At 44.1% G+C, this 19283-nt stretch overlaps 1 protein-coding gene across 1 annotated transcript; it reads left to right on the top strand.

The window, feature by feature from the left end:
• The first annotated feature begins 669 nt into the window (after nucleotides 1-669).
• Nucleotides 670-12767, top strand: LOC136633523 (spore coat protein SP87-like). The gene is made up of 8 exons (XM_066609284.1): nucleotides 670-727; nucleotides 1974-2207; nucleotides 2287-2384; nucleotides 2480-2657; nucleotides 8124-8351; nucleotides 9764-9862; nucleotides 11218-11391; nucleotides 12754-12767. Exons 1-8 carry the CDS (start codon nucleotides 670-672, stop codon nucleotides 12765-12767), a joined length of 1083 nt encoding a protein of 360 aa, XP_066465381.1.
• The last annotated feature ends 6516 nt before the right edge of the window (nucleotides 12768-19283 follow it).

Below are 19283 nucleotides of genomic sequence, written 5' to 3'. Positions count from 1 at the left end.
TTCAGCGGCTATAGAAACTTCAAAGCTGAAGACTGAGAGTGACCGAGCAGTCATGTACACAATAAATAGCACATGACTGCCTACTGCTACTTCTGAGTTCTGAGTGTCGGAAACAGGACTGCAGTGCTGGACAGGGAGCCGCTGGAATACGCGAGCACATTATTTCTTTATTTTACACCATTTTAAGACTGTAACATTTTTTGAAGTTCTGTAAAACTTCTTTTAAGGAAATCTGTCATCAACTTTTATCCTTATAAGCTTATAGGCTGAAAGTAGGTGACCCCTGGTGTCCGGGCCGTATGGTTTATACTTGCCTTCCCCATCATTCTCCCGGGGTGAGCGCTGGGAGCCTCTCATGCATTAACCCCTTCCAATCCACTGTCTGACGTCTGAAGACAATCTGATTGAAGGCTGTACAGCTCCGATGTCGGAAGACGTCCGGCAGGGTATTCGTACTGTATATTACTGGCTGCTCTGTTGTCAGGGGCCTCTCGAACATGTCACATACCGCAGTACTGACTCTAGCCAGCAGATGGTGCCATTGTATAATGGCAGAAAGACAAAGCCACCTGGGAAACCCTGAACCAAAAATTGGATTGCAAAGGGTTAAGATGCACTGCTAAGTAGTCTGCCCATTCTAAGATTAAAGCAGGCGGACTACTTAGCACAATGCTCAATGCATTCAGCAGTGATATTCAGTGCTCACAGCTGGGGAACGACGGAAGAGGTAAGTATAACACTGCTTAGGTCACCTGCTTTCAGTCCATAAGATTGCAGAGCTAAAAGTAGGTGACAAATTCTCTTTAAGGATGGTTATTTTCCCAATTATAGCTACCGTGTTTCCCCGAAAATAAGATCCTGTCTTATATTAATTTTTGGCCCAAAAGAAGCACTAGGTCTTATTTTCAGGGAAGGTCTTATTATATGCGTACTTTGCAGACTCACTCCAAGGCCTCATGTCCACAGGGAAAATATATTTTAAAATCCGCAGCGGATCACCCGCCCCCTTGATCCGCATGAAAAATTTCCCATAGGAATGCATTGACCACCCGCGGTTATATAAATAGCTGCGGAGGGTATGTTAAAGTGATTTTAAAAATTTTATGTGCATGAAAAAAAACACGACATGCTCTATTTTAGTGCGGATCACACGTGCGGGAATTGAAAGAGCACATATCTCAATTGATCTCCCGCATGAAAAATAAAAGACAATTACAGCGCATCCGCAGCAGAAATCCATGGCGGGCATGATTTTCCCCGTGGACATGAGGCCCAGGTCCCTCCCACTACTCTCCACAGCTCTGATGTGCTTCCAGCAGTCCTCGGCCGTTCATACATTATCACTTCCTGGTTACGGGATTCATAAATCCTGCCTCCAGGAAAAGATGGCTGTGATTGGCTCTTTGACCGTTGCTTAGCCAATCAATGCAGCGCTGGATGAACCAATACAATGGTTGTGATTTGTTTATCCAGCGCTGCATTGATTGGCTGAGCAGTGGGGGAAGAACCAATCAACAGTCATCGTGTTGTAGAGGCGGGATTTATGAATTGGCTTATCCGCGGCCAATCACAGCTATGACATTGATTCATCCAGTGCCGCATTGATTGGCTAAGCAACGGTTGAAGAGCCAATCACAGCCATTGTTTCATGTAGGTGGAATTTATAAATCCTGTAATCAGGAAGTGATGTTGTATGAGCGGCTGAGGACTGCGGGAACCACGGTGAACCTCTAGAGAGCAGTGAGAAGGACCTGGACCGAGCCTGCTAGGTAATGTGTTCTATTTTTTTAATGTAGAGTAACTAGGGCTTATATTTCAAGCCTCCACGAAAAGTAGGCTAGGACATATTTTTGGGGTAGGTCTTACTTTTGGGTATATGCCCATTTAAATGTTATCACTATTGCTTTATGGCATTCTATCTGAAAAGTTATGTAAACTTCTCAATTATTCCCGATTTTTTTTTTCTCTTGAAGGCCATTACTGTGACACTCCTGGGCAGACACAGGTATCAGGACTCTGTTCTGAAGGATACTTCTGTACACAGTCTGCCAAAACATCAACTCCAAATGATGGAAATCTGGGAGATGTGTGTCCTTCTGGCCATTATTGCCCGGCTGGCTCTGCCATTCCCCATCCTTGCCCTGCTGGTTCATACAGTAACACCTCAGGAAATGTTGGACCTGAAACCTGTGTGCCCTGCGAATCAGGTGAAGTAAAATGGGCGGTTCTGAACTACTGTAACTATAAGAATGTCTAACTGGTCTTATCGTATTCATGTGGCTTTAGGGTATTTCTGTGATAGACGTGGACTGGCATCTCCAAATGGCCCCTGCGAAGAAGGCTTCTACTGCGCTGGAGCGTCTGCATCTCCTCATCCTTCTGGGGTAATCTGCAGGAGATTGCTCTTCTCTTTCTTCTAAGCACATTTATTCTCTAATATGGTATTACTATGAGATTTCTAATGCTTTTCTTCCATTAGATGACCAGCGGTGGTGGCCCATGCCCTGTTGGTCACTTCTGTCCACAGGGGAGCCATATTCCTCAAGCGTGTCCTGCAGGGACCTTCACACGATACTTGGGACAGGCCAGCTGTTCTGAGTGTCCGGAAGGTTTCTATTGTCCAGTGCAATCTTCCAACGCAACCATTTGCCCTGAAGGTAGAGAGATTTGTTTTCTTCTCGAACCCCTTGATGAATGTGATTTCACTTCTCGCCAATGTGCATACACTAACCCAGGGGTCCCCAACTCCAGTCCTCAGAGACCACCAACAGGTCATGTTTTCAGAATATCCTATACTAAGAACACCTGTTGCAATGTCTGAGGCACCGACAATAATTACATCACCTGTGCAACACTGAGGAAATCCTGAAGACCTGACCTGTTGGTGGTCCCTGAGGACTGGAGTTGGGGAACACTGCACTAACCCAACATCATACAGAAGAGGATTATAACCCCTTGACATCCCACTACGTATATGTAGATCATGAGAAGGGGGTTGTTAAGGCAAAATGCTGTATATTTACTGCATATGGATGGCACAAGCTAAGAAGCTGAGCCCGCGCAATCCATCTGCGCCAGGAGTCGGCTGTGACAGACAGACATGATTCTACTGCAACAGCGGGGTGAGAACACCGAACCCCGCTGTTAACCACTAACATGTGATTAATGCGGGTAGTGGCAAGTAGGAGGATGAAAGAGGTAGAGTAGAGTAGAGAACACCTTCTGTGATATCATCAGCCCTCTATTATGAAATTGTGTAGGGCTAATGGGATGCCATAGCTACCAGACGGCAGTCAATAGCGTTTGGGTTTGGTAAGACTTCTGCTAGTCTGTAAGGGCTCCGGCACACTTGTGTTTTTCTTGCGCTTTTTTTCACATGATTGTCAATGGGACTTTCTAATGTTAAAAACGCATAGCACAAAAATTGCAAAGCCCCAACTTGCGATGCGTTTTTAACATTAGAAAGCCCCAATGACAATCGTGTGAAAAAAGGGCACCTGAAAAATGCAAGTGTGCAGGAGCCCTTATAGTGATAATGCACTGCAGTACAGAAGTACTGTAATGTAATATTTGAGCAATCATGACATTGCAGGTTCAAGTCCACTGCAGGGGCATACAAAATGTAAAAGAAGAAAAAAATTAAAATTGCAAAAGAAGTAAGGAAAATGGTTGAAAAACACTTTTTTGCATATTTTGACCTTTTTTTTGTAAAAAAATACATCTAAAATTTAAAAAAAACTATATATTTGGTATTGCTGCATCTGTAACAACCCTTGAAAAAAATTGAACACACTTTCTATCCCACATGTGAAATGTAAAAAAAAAGCAACACATGGGAAGCGCTATAAAAAAAAGCGGAACCCAAATGTTTTTTTTTTTTTGTTCATTCCCCTCCAAAAATGCTCTAAAATGATCATGAATATGTACCCCAAAAAATAGTACCAATAAAAACTCCAACTCATCGCACAAAAAAGAAGCCCTCACAGAGCTCTGTCCATGACAAAATTAAAAAGTTATGGGTCTTTGTATGCAGAAATGCAAAAAAAAACCAACAAAAAAACTTTCAAAAAAGGTTTTTATTGTTCAAAGAGTGAAAATCTAATATATGTGTGTGTGTGTGTGTGTGTGTATATATATTATATATATATATACTAGCGTACCCGTCGCGCGTTGCTGCGAAGACAGACATACATACATACTTCGTTTTTATATATCTAGATGACGGCAGCAGCGACCACTGAGGTTTTGTAGGCCGCTGCTTCCCCCTTCCAGGCTGAATAAAATAGCCGTTGTGTGAGAATTGCTGGGGGGGGAGACATTCTTACTGCTGGGAGAATTGCTGGGGGGGGGGGAGGGGGAGACATTCTTACTGCTGGGAGAATTGCTGGGGGGGGGATGGGAGACATTCTGACTGCTGGGATAATCGCTGGGGGGGGGATGGGAGACATTCTGACTGCTGGGAGAATCGCTGGGGGGGGGATGGGAGACATTCTGACTGCTGGGAGAATCGCTGGGGGGGGGGATCGGAGACATTCTGACTGGGAGAATCGCTGGGGGGGGGGGATGGGAGACATTCTGACTGCTGGGAGAATCGCTGGCGGGGGAGCGGAGGCATGACTGCTGGGAGAATCGTTGGGGGGAGGGGGGCATGGTGGCGTGCTCTAGTATTTATGGTTTCAAGCTGTACGTGTCATTGCATACAGTCTATCTATCTATCTATCTATCAGGGTTATTGCATACAGTCTATCTATCTATCTATCTATCTATCTATCTATCTATCTATCTATCTATCTATCTATCTATCTATCTATCTCATCAGGAAATGAGAGAATTAGATTTTGTAGGCCGCTGCTTCCCCCTTGCGGGCTGAATAAAATAGCCGTTGGGTGGAACATACAATTTATCCGGCTGCTGTGGCTTCTTAGGAAGATATCCTAGTACTTGTTTACCCACTTCCAACTCCAATGGTAATTGGCTGGCGTGCTCTAGTGGTTCCAAGCTGTACGTGTCATAATAGAGCCTTAATGACATCACAATGCAGCTTTATAGAACATGTTGGACGCTAATTCTTTTGCGCATAGAATTGAATAATGGAGTTGGGACTAGGGATGAGCGAACGTGTCCGTTACGGACACATCCGCACCCGGACACCGGCTTTGCCGAACACTGCAGTGTTCGCGCGTAAGTGTCCGGGTGCCGCCGGGGGGCGGGGAGATGCGCGGCGGCGCGGGCGGCAGTAGCGGGGAACAGGGGGGAGCCCTCTCTCTCTCCCTCTCCCCCCCACTCCCCGCCGCACCCCCCCGCGCTGCCACGGCGGCCCCCGAACTTTTTCGCCCGAACACTGAAGTGTTCGCAAAGTTCGGTGTTCGGGCGAAAAAGGGGCGGAGCCGAACGTGTTCGCTCATCTCTAGTTGGGACCCATTAGCGTTTCCTATTTATGACATATTCAATGCCCGTGCCAAATTTCAAGTTTCTATGTGAGAAAATTACATTCCGTATGTAAAATTTGGAGGCTAATTCTTTTGCGCATAGAATCTCGAATAATCGAGTTGGGACCCATTAGCGTTTCCTATTTATGACATATTCAATGCTCGTGCCAAATTTCAAGTTTCTATGTGAGAAAATTACATTCCGTACGTAAAATTTGGACGCCAATTCTTTTGCGCCTAGAATTGAATAATCGAGTTGGGACCGATTAGCTTTTCCTATTTATGACATATTCAATGCTCGTGCCAAATTTCAAGTTTCTATTACATCGCGAAGCGAGAGAATTAGATTCCGTACGTAAAATTTGGACGCTAATTCTTTTGCGCATAGAATTAGTATATGAGGAGGAGGTCGTCTTGTGTAATATATTAGTATATGAGGAGGAGGTCGTCTGTTTAATATATTAGTATATGAGCAGGAGGTCTCACAATGCAGCTTTATAGAACATGTTGGGGCATGTTCAAGGGCGTCCGATGTTGATGACATCAGTGATGACATCACAATAGCAGGTGGCTTACTTATTCGATCTACGTGGTGGGGGGGCGTAACTTTCGACGACGCTCGCGCGCCATTTATCGTAGGATATTTGTACTATGCCTATAATCTTCCCAGGAGTGTACTCAACAACTTCCCAAAGTTTCATGGCGATCGGATGAATGGTGTAGTAGCGCATAAAGGACAAACACGCACGCACGCAGACAGACATACATTCAATTTTATATATATAGACATACATTCAATTTTATATATATATAGATATATATATATATATATATATATATATATATATATATATATATATATATATATATATATATATATATACACACACACGAAAGCCCTCACTCACTCGCCACTGATTCTCCAACTTCCCGATGTCGTAGAAACTTGAAGTTTGGCACAAGCATTGATTATGTTATAAATAGGAAAAGTTAATGGGTCCCAACTCGATTATTCAATTCTAAGCGCAAAAGAATTAGCGTCCAAATTTTATGTACGTAATCTAATTCTCTCACTTCCTGATGTCATTTTATATAAAGGAAACGTCGCATGGTTGCCTCTATGTGGTGTTTTCTGGGTAACGCAAAGAACAATGCAAAATGGTGAACATATGTTTTTCCAGTATCTCTAAAGTAACCACGACTTCATAAGATTTTCCATGTGAACACCAGATAAACACCAGTACCAAATTAACTCGGGCGAAGCCGGTTATATCAGCTAGTATATATATAATTTTAGTATCCATTCAGTCAATACCAGACCACAGAAAAAAGTTATCATGTAATTTATAGTGCATGATGAACGCTGTTAAAAATAATACAATGGGGAGGGAATGTATTTGCCCCCACCCTAAAAAATAAATCAATAAAAGTTATATAATACATTATATATACTGTGAGGGATTAGCGTTTAGGGGCAGTAGCAGCGTGGGCATACGCGGCCAGAGACAGTGACACTGGGCAACAACGTTCTTTAGTCCAGGCTTTGCCTGGGTTTATTGCAGCAGAAACACAAATAAAAACATAAATAAACACCTGCTCGTCTGAGCTCTCACTATTAGAGATGAGCGAACGTACTCGGATAAGCACTACTCGTCCGAGTAATGTGCCTTATCCGAGTACCGCTGTGCTCGTCCTGAAAGATTCGGGGCGCTCCGCTGCTGACAGGTGAGTCGCAGCGGGGAGCGGGGCAGAGCGGGCGGGAGAGAAGGAGAGAAAGATCTCCCCTCCGTTCCTCCCGGCTCTCCCCTGCAGCTCCCCGCTCCGCAGCGCGTCCCGAATCTTTCAGGACGAGTACAGCGCTACTCGGATAAAGCACATTACTCAGACGAGTAGTGCTTATCCGAGTACGTTCGCTCATCTCTACTCACTATACATAAGCTTGTTCCTGACTACTCACTTCAGAACGTCAGAATACTTCTTGCTTGCTGTACACAGCCAGTCCAGTCCTCAGACCTGTGGAGGTCTCACCACACCCTCCTGGGTGTTGAGGTTAGGGGCGTCACCCTGTCAACCTCGCCTTTTGGCTCTCTCAGCCCACACGCTGGGCTAGCTGGGCTCTTTGCTCCACAGAGCCCTCTCTCTGGCTCTCAGCCAGACGTGCTCTCTCTCTCTTTGACCTGCAGGCCCAGGCTTTATAAGGCCTGGTACCAGCCTCACCTGGTACGTGGGAGTGGCCATCCCACCCTTCGCTTCGACCACTCCAGGAAAAGCCGGCCCGGACTATGCGGCTTGGAGCCACTTACAAAACTACAACGTGTCAGTAACATAGCGTTACTGACACAGAAATGCTGGCTTCCTCCACCGAGCCCAGGCCGCTCGGTGGCACGTATCCACCCTCCAGCACTTTGTCAGTCACTGTCTCACAATACCCCAAAATAATACCAATAAAAACTACCGTTCGCCACGCAAAGAACAAGCCCTTACACGGCCATGTCGATGGAAAAGTAAAAAAGTTATGATTTTTGAAAAGTGGAAATGAAAATCCCCAAAAAATCATTGCGTCCTTTTGGCCAAAATATGCCTTGTCCTTAGGGGTAAAAAACCATTATCCTTCCATGTTATTTACTACATGATGTCGTCTGCTGTGAGTATTGTTTTATATCTGATAACTGCTCTATGTGAAATTACTACTAGGGTATTATTGTCCAAGGAGAACAGAATTTGCCAAACAGTACTCCTGCCCACAGGGTACATTCAGCGGGAGTCTAGGAGCCACTGACATTGGCACGTGCTTGCCCTGCCCACCAGGGATGTTCTGTTCAAGACTTGGATTGGGAAGACCAGAAGGATTTTGTGCATTAGGCTGGTTTTGCCCAGCAGGATCAATATCTGATAAACCCGTCGACTTCCTAGAGATTCCAGGTGATCTAATAGACACTCAGATACATACATATACACATCTTAGCCTGATGTTGTGCAATGTGTTATTAAAACTCTGCTCTTATGTATACATTATGTAACTCCATTCTATGCCTCACTCATCATCACCATAGCGTCTACAGGGTGGACCAGGGAAAAGTAGGCCAGTGCTACATGGACTAATTTTGTGTGGCCCACCTTGTACAACCAATGTTGCTTATCAGGAAATATTTTAATTAGATGTTCTAATAATAAAATACAATTTTTGAAGACTTTTGAAAAATTACGCCAGTGTCTGGAAGTTGCCAGAAAGTCTCCTCCTGGGTTCGCTTCCATAGTAAGTCTTATGTGACATAGGTTATATTCTTTATGTCCGAATACACTTTCTGTATTGATTCCTCATGAGTTTCAAGATGTCCGCTTGCTTTTATTCAATGGGGACCTTCATGGTTAACTTCCGGAGGATACAAACCTGTCCTAGTGATGTGATGGACATATCTTTGCATGGAGTGTTGTAGTACCGTTATCAGAGCTCTGTCTGAGAAGAGAATGTCTGTGTCCATCATATCAATTAAAGCAAAAGAAAGTGCTCCAGAGTGCAGAAGGGCATCTGCCATCGACAGGAGAGACAAATGTAGTTAGAGTATTAATACCTGAGCCAGTTTTGCTGACAGTACAACTCAGTCAAGAGTCCATTATAGCGGCAGTCTTACCTGGACAAACCTCTATAATTGAAGATGAAGGAAGGAATATAACAGAGGGATCTCCGCAATGCTTTAAGAAAAGTAGAGGCACTGGCGTAACTATAGGGGATGCTGTGGATGCGGTTGCACCCGGGCCCAGGAGCCTTAGGGGGCCCATAAGGCCTCTCTTCTCCATAGAGAGAGCCCAGTACTATGAATAAAGCATTATAGTTGGGGGCCCTGTTACAGGTTTTGCATTGGGGCCCAGGAGCTTCAAGTTACGCCTCTGGATGGAGGTATAAGTATTATTGGGGCAACGTGTTTGGTGTCAGATTGACACCTTCATAGGCCGCTTGCTGGGGGAGATTTTAACCCTTTGCAATCCAATTTTGGATTCAGGGTTTCCAAGGGGGCTTTCGCTTCCTGCCATTATATAATGGTGCCATCTGCTGGATAGAGCCCATACTGCGGTATGGGACATGCTGGAGAGGCACCCGACAACAGAGCAGCCAGTAATATACAGTAGGGATACCCTGCCGGACATCTTCCGACATCAGAGCTGTACAGCCTTCAATCAGAAAGTCTTCAGATGTCAGACAGTGGATTGGAAAGGGTTAAGGAGTAGATTATGGGTTACTGTGTTTTCATCGAGGCAAGAAACAAGCAGATAAAGCTCAAAAAAAGTAAATAAAATGTATATATGAAATTAATTATTTTATCTGTTTCTACTAGGACCTACAATATCATCTAACCTTTCTAGATATAATCGGATGTGTCCACCAGGAACATTTTGCCCCCAAGGTTCATTTTACCCCATTCCTTGCACTCCAGGTATTTTTGTCTGTTTCTGTCCATTCTTTGTTAACTACTTCAAAACCGCCTATAGACTATATAGATAGCCCTGATCTATCACTGCAAGGCCCTTTAAAAACACAGCAACAATGATCACAGGGATGACTGGTCGGTATCTACGCTCAACAAATTGTCCCATGTAAATGGGCTCTCAGCTTGGAGAACAATCAGCATGGCCTCCAGGCATGTGATGGCTGTGAAAAAAATTGAGTTTAGGAATATTCTTTCAAATTTTGAAAAATAGCTGATATATATAACATGCGGAAATAAAGTTAAAAATCGATGCTCACATAATGAGGACATAAAATAAGTTTTTTATGTATCAACTATTTTGTGTGGTATGATTATCTGTATTACAAGTAGAAATGGTCAAATTTTGAAAAATGCTAATTTTTCAAAATTTTCACAAAATTTTAGATGTTTTTTCATAATGAACGCAAAACATGCCAACCAAAATTTATCATGGATGTACAATAAAATGTGTCACAAAAGAGCAATCTCAGAATCACTTGAATCAGTAATAGCATTCCAGAGTTATTACCACATAAAGTATAACACATCGGGTATGAACAGTTGGGCACCAAGGCCATAACTACCATGGGAGGGGGTAGGAAGGAGAGCGGGGGGGGGGGGGGAGAGAGCTCTCCGTTCCTCCCTGTTCTCCCCCGTAGCTCCCTGCCAGCCGCCGGCAGCCGAACCTTTTCTCTCGAGCGGGCAGGTACTCGCTAAGGGCAATGCTCGCTCGAGCAATTGCCCTTAGCGAGTATGCTCGCTCATCACTAGTTTTCATATATGCTATTGTAAAGCTACAATAATGTAAAGAGCGATGTTAAGATTTTTTTTTAATATACTTAAAGAATTTAGGGTGCTTTTAATAGGTTATTCCCAAAATGGACTTATCACCTATCCATAGGATAGGTGATAGAAGTCTGATCAGTGGGGTCTCACTGCTGAGACCTGCACAGATCCCAAGAACAGGGGTCCTGTGTTCTCCATTGCTCTATTTAATTCAACGGGGCTGAAGGAAATAGCCAAGTACAAGCGTTCAGCTATCTCCGGCAGTCCCATTGAAAAGTCCATGGGACCACCAGGAACCGCAGTTGTACAGTGAGGAGGAATGGGGACCCAGGGCCTCTGTTCCCTGAGGTCCTACATTTATCTGTTTTGTGGATAAGTAGGGCTGCACTTTTTTCTTTTTTGTTTGGGGGGGGGGGGCCTCTGTAAAGTGGTGTTCACTTTTGATTGCTACACTTATTCTGAATAGTCACAGCACACCGTTAATAATAAACATTAAAGATTTTGGGTCTAGATGATACTTTTTAATTTCTTAACAGGGAAATACTGTGCAACTCCTGAGCTAGACTCCGAGTCTGGTTTCTGTGACCCTGGCTTTTATTGTTCAGCGGGTTCCTCCCTACCAAACCCCAGAGATGGCGAAATGGGTGACATCTGCCCACCTGGACACTTCTGCATTGAAGGTAGTTCATCACCTTCTCCGTGTCCACCAGGTGAGGAACCCTACATGATGACCCTCCCTCTGCAATGCAGAACCTCAGCTGTTATCGGTGTGTCTGCCAACAAGTCAAGGCTGTCGTGTCTCCTTAAGGAGAGCACCCAAAAAGTGTGTGGAGACACATAGGGGGTGAGTGGGTCGGGGGATGGTATAGTCTCTCCCCAAGGAGAGCACCCAAAAGGGGTGTGGTAACACCTAGAAGGTAAGTTAGGAGACTTATGAGGCCATGCAAGCTCCTCTGGGTAATTTATGCAAACAAGGAAGATTGAAAAATACCTCTGCAGCGCCACCTACTGGGTGGCAGCATTCCTTACAAATCAGTGTGACTTTCTCACAAATCTTAACAATGATTGGGAATAGGAAACCAAGCCAGAGAACCATGCACATAACCGCAAAACAGCAGTCTGTGCATGGTTCTCTGAGAAAGTCACGTTGATTTGTAAGGAATACTGCCATCCAATAGGTGGCGCTGCAGAGCTATTTTTCCATCTTCCTTGTTTGCCAACAAGTCAGTCACACCTCTTCATCCAGGACTAATACAAGATTAACAACTGCCATGTATTTATAAGATTACACAACTTTCTATGTAGATTGTATCAATATACAGTAACAGGAAATGCTGCTAGAGGGACATATAAAACAATAGTACATTGTAGGAACGAACCTATTGTAATAAGTAGGTATCTTATTGGTACAGTTGTTTCTTCTCTATTATGATGACATTCTCTCACTGATGGCAGAAAAAGACCACATGGTCCATCTAGTCCGCCTTTATATTAGTTCTCTCTTAGGATAGATCTATACTTATCGCAGGCTGCTTTAATTCATTCATTGTTGATTTTCCAACTCCGTCTGCTTCAGTAAAATAATATTTTCTGATGTTGTTTCTGATTTTACCCCCCAACTAATCTTAGTTGTTGTAGTGTTCTAGTGTTTAGCTTTATTAATCACTTAATTTAGTTGATAGCCTATCACTCAAGTGATATTTCCAAGCTCTTCTGTTATATTGTTCCAATGTAAGAGGTTATATTGTGTGGTTTCCCCCACAAAGCCAACCATTCAAAGTCTACAGCACGTGTGATACCTCTCTCTTAGTAAAACATTGCAAAGGTTAATTATGACAAAGCTGTTATGAGAACCTGTTAGTAAAATTTCACTACAATGCCTGTCTTTTGCATACCTACTACCTCTTGCTATACGCATGCCACAAATATTATGCACACAACACTATTGCTTAAAATATAATTCAATACTTTCACAGCGTCCTAATAAAAACACTTCCCTACTGAACCTTATTTATACCTGTAACATATATAATGGTTCCCATCATGTTCGCTCTTTCCCTTCTTCTTTCCAGGCTGCTTCTTTTAAAATCTATATGATTCCCTCTAAAGTATTTGGACTTGGCTTATCACTGTTTCCAAGTATTTCCTGATAAGTTTAGTTTTTGAGACCTTCCGCCATTTTTGTAGCCCGTCTTTGGGCTTGTACCATTTTATCAATGTGTTTCTGTAAGTGAGTTCTTCAGAGCTCACCCTAGTATTCCAGATGTGGTCTCACCAGTGGGATCACAATCTCCCTCTTTCTACTGGCTATACCTCCATCTGTGCAGCCGAGCATCCTACTTGCTCTCTTTGCTGCCTGACCGCAACGTGGACTCATTTTGAGGCCATCCTGGATAACACATAACAGCCAATACAATTCTCATTCCAAGGATTTCTTCTCCCTAAGTGCGTTATTGTACATTTGCCGTGTGAGTGTTGGTCTTGGTGATAATCCTGATATTACCTACACAGGTACCTTTCTGTCTGATTCCGGTGCTCAGTCACCTGAGGACTGCTTGCCGTGCACAGCTGGGTTCTTCTGCTCTCGCTGGGGTAGTGATGTCCCTGATGCTAAATGCATTGACGGTTGGTTCTGTCCTCCAGGGACAATATATCCACAGAGTCCAGGTAATATATTATTGATATTATACATTTTGAAGTGTCATTAATTCCAGGGTGCTGTACATATAAAAAGGGTTTAAATACATGAGACCATAAAATGTACAATGATCATGAGCTTGTAGCTTGTAATTGCTGACGGTCCAACTGCTGGGACCACCAACTACTGGTTATGAGAATAGGAGTCAACTGTGTCCCTTTTACAGGTCCAGGGTCGGCAGGACCCGCATCTTGACTAGGCATAGACTAACAGGCGTCTGTGCTGGATGCATGGGCAGATCCATAACGGCCTACCCCTACACTGATGTTAACGCCATCCCATCTTGGGCTTGTCTGGGCATGGTATTGATGCTGGAGCTCTCTTTGCTGGTGATGAGACCTTCACCTCCAGCGCGCCTACCTGCAATTGTGCCCATCCACAGACTAGGTGCGCCTGATTGAAGCAGACAGAGCCGCTCCATGCGGTTACCTTGATTTGGGTTATTCGAAAAAAGTGCACCAATACAGTTTCCTTCGGTGCTATAGAGGTGGCAGGTGGCTTAGAAACGAGTTCCATAATTCTGACCTGGACAAAGCCCTGCCGCTGTATTGTGCTCCCCAGGATATACTGCAACCCGGTGTGGTAGCCCGCTAGGCAGAGTTGCCTGCTTTTACCCAGGACCAGGAGTACCCTGCATACGTCTGCTCACTTGAACAGCTAGTGCCACACTGCGCTGCTAAGATGACACCAAAATCTAGTTCAGTTTCCGTCCTTCTCCACTGAGCCATCTACGTAACCTCCTCACAAATACTGTTTTAAGGGTTTATTCACTCCTAGCGGATATGCTGTGGAATTTCCATAGAAGCAAATTCCACAGCATTTCCGCGTAAAAAAGTCAACATCCACATTACCTGACCAGCAGCTTGGCGCTAACTAGAGGCTGGCGGGTGACGGGGCACAATATATCGTGTGGTGAGGAGGAGCGCTGTAGCGGCTTAAATCAGCTGCAGATACACAATTGATTCCTAGTAAAAATCCGCATATACTGATTCTTGCTTACTACTGATGGCACACACTGCCCCAATCTACCATACGATTAAAACCACTGACACATGACGTGAATCACATCTCATTACAATGACATCTGCAAGGTCTGGAATATATTAGGCAGCAGGTGAACAGTCCGTTTTTGAAGCTGATGTGTTGGAAGATGGGCAAGTGTAAGGAGCTGAGCTACTTTGGGGCTGAATTGTGATGTGTAGGTGGCTGGGTCAGAGTATCTCCAAAATGGCAAGTCTTGTGGGGTGTTCTTAGCAAGCTAGTGCCTACCAAAAGTGGTTCAGGAAAAGATAACCAATGACTGGGTCATGGGCATCTGAGGTTCATTGATGTGCATAGGGAATGAAGGCATCCATCCCTGTCCATGGCCGAAAGTGTCTACAATGAACACATGAGCATCGGAACTGGACCATGGAAGAAGGTGCCTGGTGTGATGAATGTGGACGGCCGGCATTAGGATGCACTATGGGAACAAGACAAGCCCTTATTTTGAGTAATGTTCTGCTGGGAAAACTTGGCTCCGGGCATTCATGTGTTTTTTACTATGACACAAACTACCTACCTTCTCATTGCTTCAGGCCAAGTCCCCCCTTCATGGCAGCGATGGTCCCGAATTGCAATGCCCTCTTTCAGCAGGATTATGCCCCCGGCCACAAAAGTTCCAAATGTTGACTTGGACAGATCTGAATCCGATCGTGCATTTTTGTGATTGTAGACCCTGAGTTATTCTCTTTCTCTTGATACTTGAAAATTGTGTTGTAAATATTTTAACCCCTTAGTCACAACTTGTTGTCATAGCCATAGAAGGGCTTGTATTTTTTGTGGGACAAGTTGTGTTTTTAATGGCACCACTCTGGGGTATCTATACTGTATTTTTGGGGGGGTTTGTTTTCACGGCATTCCCCATACAGTAGAAATAAGATGACTATTTTCTTATCTGGATCAGCATGATTACTGAGATACAAAGATTATAAAGATTTTTTTACAACTTTTTCTTAATAAAAACACGTTTTTAAAGAAACATCATTCATTCATTCTAAAACCCATAGCATATTTAGGGCTCAGTCAGATGAGCGTTTTTTCTTTTTTGGGCACCCATGTGCGCAAAACAAATGCGCTTCACGCATGTTAAAAATGCCCGTGACCGAAGCTCTGTGCCCATTGCTTTCAATGGGGCTGGCACAGTGATTTTTCAGGAAGGGCTTGAAATATAAGCCCTTTGCTGAAAATCATCCCTAGCTGCTGTAAAAAATTTAAAAAACATATATACATCACCTCTCCGCTGCTGTGCAGCTCCGGCGTGTGTCTTCTCGCTGGCTTTCCCAGCACTGTTCTGAAGCTCTTTCTCCTGCTGGGGATTTAAAAATCCCGACCTCCTGAAGGAGTTGGATCTGATTGGCTGAGCGCTCAGCCAATCACAGGCAGCGATCCTCTGTGACAGCTGGGGCAGGGGATTCTTTCGTCCCTACAGGGAGTCCCATCATCAATGAACGTTGTGACAGTGCTGTCACAGTATTCAGTGGTGAGGGGACTCCTCGTGGGGAATCTTTATGCGCAGCACGGACCTTCCCGGCGCACGGATGTCCTATCTTCTGCAGGTGCGAGTATTTTGCGCCTGTAAAAGATGGACATGTGAACACATCATAGGGAACCAATGGTTTTATCAGATGGGCTTTTTTTGCGCACATAGCCGCGCATGAGAAACACTTGTCTGACTTCGCCCTTATTTTACGGCACGAGGGCTTGTTTTCTGGCTAGAAGAATTGCAGGTTCTATGGGTACCAGTTTAAGGTACATATGATTTTTGCATTACTTTTTATTTCTTTATTTGGGAGGCAAACTAGAAAAAAAATAGCAATTCTAGCGGTACTTTTTAAAATTACTTTTATGGTGTTCACTCTGTGCGATAAATTACTAAATGTTTACATTATTCAGGCTATTACAACCGCAGTAATACCTATTCTGGTATTTTATCCATTTTAAAATGGGGTTTTGAAGGAAAAAGTGCATATTTTATTTTTAATTGTTTTTTTTTCTTTTTATTAAACTTTGACCTTTTTTACACTTTCTTTTAGTCTCTCAAAATAAGTCTATTGCTTTCTGCGGGCGGCAGGGTCTCATAGGCCGAATTACATGGCAGACAAGGGGGTCTTTGTCAGGCTTCCAATTGCTATGGGAATGCGTCGGTACCTGGTGATCGCATTGTGGGTGACAGGAGAAGCCCCCTTCCCCTGTCATCTGCTTACACATTGCAGTTGCTATTGATAGTGGTATGTAAGGGGTTAAACTGCTAGGATCTGAAGTTTCTGCTTTCCTCACTGTTAGAGCAGGAGCCTGGCTGTCAGTAGTCAGCCAAGCCTTCGCCCTAAAAAAGATGTATGTGCAGGTTTAAAGCTTATTAGTGAGGTCAGTAAAAAAGGTGTATTGACAATCAATAAGGGCTTAATTGCATTTCTAAATATTTTGTCATTATTTCCTAATATGTGTCTGTCTTTCAGAACTTTTATGTCCTGTTGGCCATCATTGCCCTCCTGGAAGCTCCGAACCGAGAGCTTGTCCCATGGGCCAATTTCAGGATAAGACTGGACAAAGTCAGTGTGAAGTCTGCCCTGCGGGAATGTAAGTGCTACTTAGGGTTTGCTCACACGTGCGGATGCATATTTGTTCCCCAAAAACCCAGTGCTGGGGCACTCACAAATGTTTTTGCGCATCGGCGCACTTATTTGGCCCGCAGGGCATGTTTTTTGCGCACAGCAAATAAGACATAATGCTTGAAATGGCTACTTAGTTCTGAATGTGTTCTTCTTCCAGTGGAATTCCGCAGCGTATCATGCGTCTCCTTGCATATTGCCACCCCACCCCCCCACCCCCATTGACTTCTATGGGGACCTTTGGTGCAGAAATGCACAGAAAAGAAGAACATGCTGCTTTTTTTTGCTCAACCGAAATGCATGCGAAAAATACGGAAATGTGAACAAATGCAAACTGACCCTGTTCTACACGGGAGGGTGACGTGGCCCTACCTAAGCGGGGACATTGCCCCAATAAGGGCAGCTCAGCGGTCTTCGGATCTGGGCCCTAGCTGATCCTAGGAGGCACGCACTAGAACAGCATGCATTCACATGCCACATGAAAGGGACTGAACCACAGGACACACAGAGCCAGAACACACAGCATACAGCAGCCACAATGTAACCACTAGTAAAAGATAGGAAGCTGAATATAAATGCCAGGTATTAGCTTTCACGTTTTGTACAAAATGTCAACTAGCAGGCCACTTCACGGCTCCTGGTTATACTGCAAGTCCCTACATTAACCAGGAGTCCAGCAGAACCGGACAGAGTTCACACAGAACGCTGCAACAGGACAGGACACAGATAGCAGGTCACACAGCAAGCTGACACAAAAATGACAGAATATAAACGTACAAACAGACATGAACCAGCAAGACACAGATCACACAGCAAGCTGCAACAGAACACAGATTCATGACTGCTCACCCTGAACACCACGCAGATACTGACCAGGAGCTGGGTTTATATGTGAGCACAGACCCAGGAGATTGGCTAGCAGGAAGAACCACACACAGCCAGCTCAATCATTAACCCTGAGAGTGCTGTGCTGCTGGAAGCACAGTAGTACAACATGTCTAAGCAGCACACGTAACAGTAGGTCAATGCTTATTCTACTTCCCGAAAGCTTCCCTAATATGTTCTTGGAACCTCGGTTTTCCCCAGTTTTCCCTAATTTGTAGTACAGTTGAGCAGCCGCCAGTTTGCATAAAAAGCGGTTTATAAGTAATGGTTTATGCAGCGGTTTTACAGACGCCATATGTGCAAAAACGTTTTTAGTGCAAAATACTTGCAGTAAATCAACTATGTAGAAGTGCAAATGTATCTAATCAATGCTGCATATAAATGCAACTCATACCTGCTTTATACTGTGTTTTATAGGTTTTGTGGCCCATTCGCCCGAGCAGAAGAACCCCAGGAAAGCATTTTAGGAAGTTATTATTTGCCCAAGGAGTGTCCAGTAGGTTACTTTTGTGTAGAGGGAACAGAATATGGGCGCCAGCACCCCTGTCCGGCCGGTACATACAGTAATCTAACAAGGCTGACATCCGCAGAGGAATGCTCTCCCTGTCCCGGAGGCTGGTTCTGTGCACGGCCAGGTATTCTCTGCTGGTTCACACTTCCCTTTAGCTTCGAGACCAACTGCAATTGTTTTATAGTTTGAGGACCAATGAGAGCCCGACTCTTCAGAGTCCAAACTATAAATTGTGCAATTACTGTATACTGAAATATAGCTATAGGACGTACAAGTTACAGAAAATGGAGAATCTAAAAGGAACTAATGTATATGATCACATTTCAAATCCAATTTCCAGTTCACTTATAGAATTAAGCTGTAGTTGAGTCACAGTATGCAAACATCATGTTCTGCTCCTGAGTTACATCCTGTATTATACTCCAGAGCTGCACTCACTATTCTGCTGGTGGAGTCACTGTATACATTCATTAGTTAACCTGTACTGATCCTGAGTTATATCCTGTATTATACTCCAGAGCTGCACTCACTATTCTGCTGGTGGAGTCACTGTGTACATACATTACTTATCCTGTACTGACCCTGAGTTACATCCTGTATTATACCTCAGAGCTGCACTCACTATTCTGCTGGTGGAGTCACTGTGTACATAAATTACTTATCCTGTACTGATCCTGAGTTATATCCTGTATTATATTCCTGAGCTGCACTCACTATTCTGCTGGTGCAGTCACTGTATACATACATTACTTATCCTGTACTGATCCTGAGTTATATCCTGTATTATACCGCAGAGCTGCACTCACTATTCTGCTGGTGGAGTCACTGTGTACATACATTACTTATCCTGTACTGATC

This window comes from Eleutherodactylus coqui, chromosome 6 (assembly GCF_035609145.1).
Source record: "Eleutherodactylus coqui strain aEleCoq1 chromosome 6, aEleCoq1.hap1, whole genome shotgun sequence".
NCBI classification, from domain to species: Eukaryota; Metazoa; Chordata; class Amphibia; order Anura; family Eleutherodactylidae; genus Eleutherodactylus; species Eleutherodactylus coqui.
Note: the sequence above shows the minus strand (reverse complement) of the source record. Positions and strands in the feature narration are given on the sequence as shown.